Below are 8722 nucleotides of genomic sequence, written 5' to 3' on the forward strand. Positions count from 1 at the left end.
GCTTATGTGGTGCTGAGGAATCAAACCCAGGGCCTCAGGCATGCAAGGCACACGCTCTACCACTGAGCCACCTTCCCAGCCCCTGCACTTTTTTTTTTTAACTCAAAGCTAGCACTCTACCATTTGAACCACAGCTCTTCTTCTGACTTTTTGGTGGTTAATTTGAAATCAGAATCTCACAGAATTTCCTGCCAGGACTGGCTTTGAATCACAATTCTCAGGTCTCAGTCTCCTGAATAGCTAGGATTATAGGCCTGAGCTACAGGCACCCAGCTACCAGGGTCTTTATAAGGAAAGGAAGTGTGGACACAGAGATATGAGGGGTGCCAGTGCTCAGGGAAAACAACACATGGGGTCATAAGGAGAAGGTGGCCACCTACACATGCAGGAGAGAGATCTCAGAGGCACACCAACCCTGTTCTTAGCCTTCCAGCCTCCAGAACCAGAATAGAAAAAAAATTTCTATTGTCTACACCCCTAGTCTGCAGCATTTTGTTAAGACCACCTAAGGAAGGGGACACATCACTCTTGAACATCTTAAAGGTTTCAAATATTTTGTTTGTTTGGTGCTGTTACTAGGGCTTGAACTCAGGCCTCAAAATCTTGGTTCGCTTTATCACTCAAGGCTGGCACTCTCCCAATCGAGCTACACCTCCACTTTCAGCTTTTTGCTGGTTAATTGGAGACAAGAGTCTCTCATATATGTCTGTGAGCACTGGTTTCTCAGATCTTGATTTTAACCTTTATCTGAGATCTTAATCTCAGCCTCCAGAATAGCTAGAATTACAGATGTGAGCCCCAGGAAGCAGGTGATTTTAAGTGTTTTTGAATCACACACTCGCCTTGAACATATGATGAAAGTCCGGGTCATTTTCCCCTAAATACTACACAGATTTGACCAGATTTGGATCAAATCCTGCAGCCCATGCAGAACCCACAAGGGTCCAGCCTCTACCCACATGCTGCCCATCTGAGGGTTCGTAATTTCTCTATCCCATCATAATCAGATACACTCCCCCACCATCCCAATTACAATGTAAAACTGGGCCTCCCTTTTCCAATTTTAACTGGCAATCAATCATTGAGCAAACAGTAGGTGCTCAGTGAATGTATGCTGACGGATGACTGGCTGTTTTAGCATCTCTAGGTCTTTGCCTGATACTTACTTGTACTGGTTCATTTCACTTCCTCTTGTTTCTTGGGTTCTAAGTTTTCTCATTAGGATTCTTAGAATGTTTATAAAGAAGATGAAATTGATCTGTAAAATACAAGGCAGAAGAGAGGTTGAAGGTCTCTTGCTTTCCCTGATATCCTGTGGACTTTGGGGTGGGAAAGACATTGTGGAAAACACATGCAGGACAGCCCATTCCAGCTGGGGCTCCTGCCTCAGAGCCCCGGTGAAACAAACTGTTCAGAGCCATGGCTGGAAACCGCAGCCATCTTACCCCCAGCCAAGGAAGCTCAAGGGTTTGCTCACTTGGCAAGCAGATTACTGATTCTTCAGGTTTGCAGGGTTTTGTGAATCTTGTAGGCTGAGATTGGGAGACACACCATTTGAAGTCAGCCCATACAAAAAGTTCTCAATTATTACATCTCAATAGAAAGTGGTGGGCATCGTGATGTGTGTCTGTCATCCCAGCTAGACAGTAGTTGAAAGTGTAAATAGGAGTACTGAGGTCCAGGCTGGTTTAAGCAAAAAGTTAGATCCTATCTTAAAAATAACCAGAGCAGCTGGGTGCCGGTGGCTCACGCCTGTATTCCTAGCTACTCAGGAGGCTGAGATCTGAGGATCACGGTTCAAAGCCAGCCTGTGAGAAACTCCAAGAGACTCTTATCTCAAATTAACCACTAGAAAACCGTAAGTGGTGCTGTGGCTCAAGCGGTAGAGTGTTTGCCTTGAGCTAAAGAGCACACCGACAGCACCCAGGCCCAGAATTCAAGCCCCATGACCGACAAAAACAAAAACAAAAAACAGAGCAGTAAAGGCTGGAGATATGGTTCAAGTGGTAGAGTACCTGCCTAATAATTATTAAGCCCTGAGTTCATACCCTAGTAACTGCTTTTAAAGCATGTAGGCCTGAACTTAAGATTTTATATATCTTTTCTTTCTCTTCCTCTTACCCACTACCTCCCTGTTAATTATTTTTCCCCCTCTGACACAGGGCCTGTGTATCTTAGTCTGGCCTCCTGCCTTAGCTTTCAGAGTGCTGGGATTACAGGCATGTATCAACACATCTGGCTGTCCTTTTAAATTTTTTCCTTGAGCTTTTAAGAAAGTTAAAAAACTGTTACTATAAAGGTGATGTACAGAGGGATTATAGTTACATAAGTCAGTTACATAAGTCCTTTTAAAAAATACATTTTGAGCTGGGCTCTGATGGCTCATGCTTGTAATCCTAACTATTCAGAAAGCTGAGATCTAAGGATTGATGTTTGAAGCCAGCCAGGGGAGAAAAGTCTCTGAGACTCTTATCTCTGATAAACTACTCAGAAAAAGCCAGAAGTGGTGCTGTGGCTCGAATGGTAGAGTGCTAGCCTTGAGCATAAAGAGGCTCAGGAACAGCACTCAGGCCCTGAGTTCAAGCCCCAGGACTGGCAACACACACACACACACACACACACACACACACACACACACACACACTTGTGCCTGGTGCCTATGGCACATGCCTGTAATCCTAGCTACTTGGAAGGCTGAAATCTGAGGATCACAGTTCAAAGCCAGCCCAGGCAGGAAAGTCCAAGAGATTCTTCTTACCTCCAGTAAACTAAAAACAAACAAAACTGGAAGTGGAGCTGTGGCTCAAGTGGTAAGAGTGCTAGCCTTGAACAAGAAGAAAGTCAGAGACAGTACCAGACCCTGAGGATCAGCACAGACACACTGAAATATATTTTGTAATATGTATTTTGTAGGAAACTAGAAGAGAGGCTCTTGAAAGCTCCAAATACATTTTTTAAAAAGCTAAGATGATTCATGTATACAGTATACATGAATTGTATGCATGGTGAAATAGTACACTGATCCTTGCTAATATGTACAATGAACACTGATCAATCAAATAAAACAAACACATCTTCTACTTTGTAGCCTTTTGCATGAATTCTAGTGTTTTGTTTTTTCTTTTAGAGGAACTCAGGCCAGGTGGGGCTGGATAGTTTTAGGACTCTGCAAGGGACAGTCCCAGAAAAGAGATGTAGGGGTGACTGCAGCACGGGAGGGTCAGGGGCTCCTGACCTCTGCTCTTCTCCCACCCCCAAGCCAGTCAGTCAATCTGTAATGGGCACTTCCTGTCAACTCATTCCTCAGCCTTGGGCACAGAGATGTTAGTTCCAGCCAAAGAGCTAGACCTCTCCTCTGTGCATCCCCTCTCCTCTGCCCCCCACTCTGTTCCTTTCTACACAGCTGGGCTATAGGGCTCTTCACCCTGGTTTCAGAACAGACTCCACCAAGGCCTTAACAAAGCTCAGGCTCAGGCCCCTCCCCAGAACACAGAACTCTCATCTCTACCGATTCATATATGTTTTGTTTATTTTGTTTTTTCTTGTCGGCTCAGCTCAAGGCTAGCACTCTTCCACTTTGAGCCACTGCTCCACTTCCAGTTTTCTGGTGATTAATAGGATATAAGAGTCTCACAGACTTTCCTGCTTCATCTGGCTTTGAACCCTGAGCCTCAGATCTCAGCCTCCAGAGTAGCTAGGATTATATGCTTGGGCCTTTGGGGCACGGCCTATCCAAGAGCTTTTGTGCTCAAAGCTAGTGTTCTACACTTGAAGTCCAGCTTCCCTTACAGGTTTGTGGTAATTAATTGGAGATAAAAGTCTCAGACTTTCCTGCTTCCTCTGGCTTTGAACCATGATCCTCAGATCTCAACCTCCTGAGTAGCTAGGATTATAGGTGTGAGCCACCAGTGTCCTGACTATCAATATTTTTTTATTCATTTATTAATTTTTGTGCTAAACTGAGGCTTGAACTCAGCGCCTTGCACTCTTTGACCTTTTCACTCAAAGCTTTCACTCTACCACCTGAGCCACACCTCCACTTCTGGCTTTTTGCTGGTTACCTGGAGTTAAGAATCTTAATGAGCCTTTTTGCCTTGGCTGGCTTCAAACACAATCCTCAGATCTCAGGCTCCTGAGTAGTTAGGATTATAGGTGTGAGCAGTGGGCACCCAGCTTCCTATCAACATATTGAAAGCTTCCAGGGAATGGAATTGGCAGCCAGGGTTGAGTAATCCCTATGCCAGGGTCATTCTTGCATCTGTTTCCTGAGCTTGTCCCCTTCAGTGTTCTAAAACCATAGTCTCACTTGGCTGTTAACCATTCCTCACCATCCCACTGTCTCTTCAGATTAAGAGCTGAGATTTTCCAGGTGCTGAGGACTCATACCTGTAATACAAGCTACGCAGGAGGCTGAGATCTGAGGATTGTGGCTCAAAGCCAGTCAGAGCAGGAAAGTCTGTGAGACTCTTATCTTCAATTAACCATCAAAAAAAGCCAGATGTGGAGATGTGGCTCAAGTGGTAAAGCACTAGCCTTGAACAAAAAAGCTCAAGTACAACAGCCAGGCCCAGAGTTCAAGCCCCAGGACCAGCACCCCTCCCCCCCAAAAAAGATCAGAGATTCCAGGACCACCAAAAAAATCAGAGATTCCAGGGCCATCTGCAAGCCTGTGGCTTATCCCTCCTGGCACTTTTTTTTTGAGGGGGGGGGTCCGGTCGTGGGGCCTGAACTCTGGGCCTGGGCGCTGTCCCTCAGCTCTTCAGCTCAAGGCTAGCGCTCTACCACTTGAAGCACAGCATCACTTCTGGCTTTTATCTTTTTGCTTATGTGGTACTGAGGAATCGAACCCAGGGCCTCAGGCATGCAAGGCAAGCTCTCTACTACTGAGCCACCTTCCCAGCCCCTCTCCTGGCACTTTTGTCCCACTGGCCACCAGCTCAGCAGAAGATGGCCACTTACCAGGATGGAGAGGATCACAGGACCTCGAATGACCCACCAGATGGTAGCATTGGCATTGATGTCCCAACACCTATGGGAAAGGGACAGACAGGCAATGTTAGGAGGGGAGAAAGAGGCTAACCAGCAGACTCTGAGGTTCCCTGAAACAACCCTCAGATGAGGGCCTCATGTCTGTGGCCCTGAGTCCCCACCTTCAGTTCGCCATTAGAACCTGCCCCTTGCTGGTGCTCAGAGCACTGTTGGGCTGAGGGTTCTGTCACTTGATGGTGCATCTGAGGGAGCCTCAGAGCTCAGGTACCTAGATCCCAAAGCCAGCTGCTGTCAGGATTCACTTGATCACACGGTGGCAGACTCAGTTGCCAACCCAGGTAGACATCAGTCAGTAAGATTTCTGGGTGACTGGAGCATGACCTAGATATCTGGGACATGGATCAGGTGTGGTGGTTACCTGGTCACGAAGAGCACATGCCTGGTCCAAGGCAGCCGCAGCTCTGTTCCAGATGGTTTTTGGCACAAAGTATTAGTATTTTACTAATAGATTTTTTTTCTAGAAAGACTGAAAATTCCAACTTAAAACAATAATTATTTTAATTTCTTTAAAAGACAGAGTCCTGCTGTGCTACCCCTACTGGACTGAAACCTCTGAGCTCAAATCTTCTTGCCTCTGCTTCCTGAGCAGCTGGGACTCCAGGCATGTGCCACCACAACCAGCCAGGATTTCTTTCTAATTGAATTAGCCCATGTGAAAAATTAAATGGGGCTAAGTTTGGCCCAAAAGGCCCATTCAAGCCTCCTCGGCACTAGTCTACTTATTAACCTGCTGTGACATTCTACCCTTGAGAAATGGACTTCGTCGATCACACTAACTCGCCACTTCCTTGGTTTCTTTCAAAGTGCTCAGCACCTGGCTCCTGTAGAGAAGATTATAGCTCAGGTTTATCTCTCTCATTGAGGCACAAGAGTTGAGAATGCTTGCCACTGCCCTTGCCTGTCTGGCTCTGCAGGGCTTTTCCACCTTGGAAGGGTAGGGGACAACCGGCTGCTCCTTCCCTGTACTTCCTCCACCAGCAGCACCTGCCTCAGGTGCTATCTGGCATTGGATGTAAGCACAGCTAATCCAGTGCAAAGCAGTCAGGGACCACAGAAATCAAGGTGTGGCTCATTGGCCGACTCCTCCAGCTGGAGACTTACCCAGGGGGCTCCAGACACCTCGCCTATCACCCCTAATTTGAGTGACAGACCTTTCCCAAGAAGCCCCCATAGAAGTATCTATGCTGTTTGAAGAAATGGATGATGTCAAACATAGTCAGCCCTCAGGACCCACAGAGGGTGGTTCCAGACCCCTTTGTGGATACCTAAATCCACAGATGTTCAAGTGCTTCAATGCCAAATACATATCACCTATGCACCATAAACTAGAATTTATCTCTGAATGACTTATAAAGGTTATGTAATGCTGGCTATATTGTATTACATAGGCAAAAATAACAGGAGGTAGGCCTGTACATGTTCCATACAGATTTTTTTTTTTGGTGTTAGGTTACCAGACCCCATCAGGCCTTAAAATTTGCCATTCTCCTGTCTCAGCCTCCCAAATGCAGAGACATTTTAAACAAGATTTATTTTCCATTTGAGGTTGGTTAAATTTGTGTGTGCAGAGCCAGTGCTACAAAGAGCCGACTACATGCTCTTGTTACCTTTCAACAGCTTACCCAACATCTTCCAGAAAGTACCTGGTGATAGCCCATAATGCAACAAAAATGGCCGGAGAACCTGAGGGGCAGAAATGGTAGGAGATCTTCAACATATATACAAGTATCGGGATTATGGGTTACCCCAGCCCAGGTACTAAGCAGGTGCCAGGCTTGGTTTCCATGGAGACACTTTTGCCATCCTGTATCACCATGGAGCTGCTTGTTTCAAAGGTGCTAGAAGCTAAGACTTAGTGGGATACATTCTGAAAGCCACTGGGGGTTAGGTCTGGGCCGGAATCCAGAGGACCTCTGAAGAGAATGAGAGAAGAGACAGGATCCCCCTCCCCAGGCAGGTCCTTGGAGCCATGGAGGCAGTAGTGGTGCTACCCTCTTGAACTGCAAAGTACACACATGTTTATGGGGTTTGGCGTAGGAAACCAGTTGGTGGAAGAAATATTGATTTTATTAAGCTATTGGTTTGTAAAAGCCCAGCAATCACTGCTATATTTATCTAGAAACACAGTTTGGACTAGAGAAGAGAAACTACCACTGAATTTAAAAGATAGAAGACCATCTCCTAATTTGTGCTTAAATGTGGCAAATTGAACTTACACATTTATTTCTATTTCCCCTCCATCTAACGTGACAGTAAAGAAATAGAAATGGGGAGTGGAGGCTAAGGGGCAGAGCACTTGATTAGCATTGTGACATCCTGGGTTCCATCTCCAGCAAACAACAAAGAAATGGTATAAGGCTATAAGCACAAACACTGGGAAGGAAACAGATAAGGGACGATGGCAACACATTCAAGAACATTGGCACTGGCAGACTATTATATTATCCTAACTGTTCAGAAGGCTGAGATCTGAGGATCATAGTTTGAAGTCAGCCTGGGTAGCCAAATCAGAGAGACTCTTATCTCCATCTAACCAGCCAAAATACTGAAATTGGAGTTGTGGCTCAAGTAGTAGACTGCCAAATTTGATCAAAGAAACTAAGCAAGAGAGTGAGGTCCTGAATTCAAGCCCTGGTACTGGTAGACAAGAAAGAAAAAGCAAGGCAAGAAGGAAGGAAAGGAAGAGGGAAGGAAGGAAGGAAGGGAGGGAGGAAGGGAGGGAGGAAGGGAGGGAGGGAGGGAGGGAAGAAAAGAGGGAGAGGGAAGAAAGCTGGCAGAGGGGTGGTAACTGACATCCCAGGGTGGAGAAAGCAGAGATGCAAGGCCACATGGGGCAGTGCTACTTTGAATAGGTAGGGGGAAGGTGGGGGGGGGGAGTTTAAGGGCCAGTCACCATGTTCCTCACGAGGTAGGAAACAATGGGACTAAGATGAAGGATGTTTGAAAGTGTAAATAAGAAGCAGATAGCCACTCTTGGTGGCCAACACTACCCTAAGGAGACCAAAGATGTATCTGTGTATCCCAGCTGAGTTTATTCCCTAGGGGAACTGAGCCAGGGAGGGCTTGTCTGGGCTTCCAGCCAAGTAGAGGGAAGAAGTGGGTGCTAGCATGACCACTGGGTGAAGTTCCAGCCAGTACTGCAGGCATTTGCCACACAAGGCTACTGAGCACCTGCCATATGGCTCAGGTGTGCTGAAGTGCAAGACAGATCTAAGATTTTTGAAGATTTAGGATTAATAAAGGAATATAAATATCATTCACTGAATACACATTGAAATGGTACTATTTTGCTTATACTGTTACACAAAACATATTACTTTTTACTATTTCTTTTTTATGCTTACTGTGCCTACTGAAATTTACTTACTTTTTAAATTTCATTTAAAAACATGGAGTAGTGGAGATAGAACCTAGAGCCTCACATGTGCTAGGCAAGTGTGCTATAACTGAGCCACACCTCTAACTCTATGTTATTATTTTTTGGGGGGGGTCTGGTCGTGGGGCCTGAACTCTGGGCCTGGGCGCTGTCCCTCAGCTCTTCAGCTCAAGGCTAGTGCTCTACCACTTGAGCCATAGCGCCACTTCCGGCTTTTTTTTCTTTTTGCTTATGTGGTGCTGAGGAATTGAACTCAGGGCCTCAGGCATGCAAGGCAAGCGCTCTACCACTGAGCCA

The 8722-nt window shown here is 46.0% G+C and overlaps 1 protein-coding gene across 2 annotated transcripts in view; it reads right to left on the reverse strand.

Moving 5' to 3' along the window:
* The window catches only part of Sctr (secretin receptor), a 70438-nt gene that overhangs the window by 12507 nt on the left and 49209 nt on the right, over positions 1 to 8722 (reverse strand). Inside the window, exons 8-10 of one of the 2 annotated variants that reach the window (XM_013020739.1) lie at positions 6672 to 6732; positions 4960 to 5029; positions 1167 to 1258 (exon numbers count right to left, since the gene is read on the reverse strand). In XM_013020739.1, coding sequence (XP_012876193.1) covers positions 1167 to 1258; positions 4960 to 5029; positions 6672 to 6732 — 223 coding nt within the window. The remainder of the gene's footprint in view (positions 1 to 1166; positions 1259 to 4959; positions 5030 to 6671; positions 6733 to 8722) is intronic. The other variant, XM_013020740.1, reaches the window with a different exon arrangement.

This window comes from Dipodomys ordii, unplaced genomic scaffold (assembly GCF_000151885.1).
Source record: "Dipodomys ordii isolate 6190 unplaced genomic scaffold, Dord_2.0 Scaffold52, whole genome shotgun sequence".
Taxonomy (NCBI): Eukaryota; Metazoa; Chordata; class Mammalia; order Rodentia; family Heteromyidae; genus Dipodomys; species Dipodomys ordii.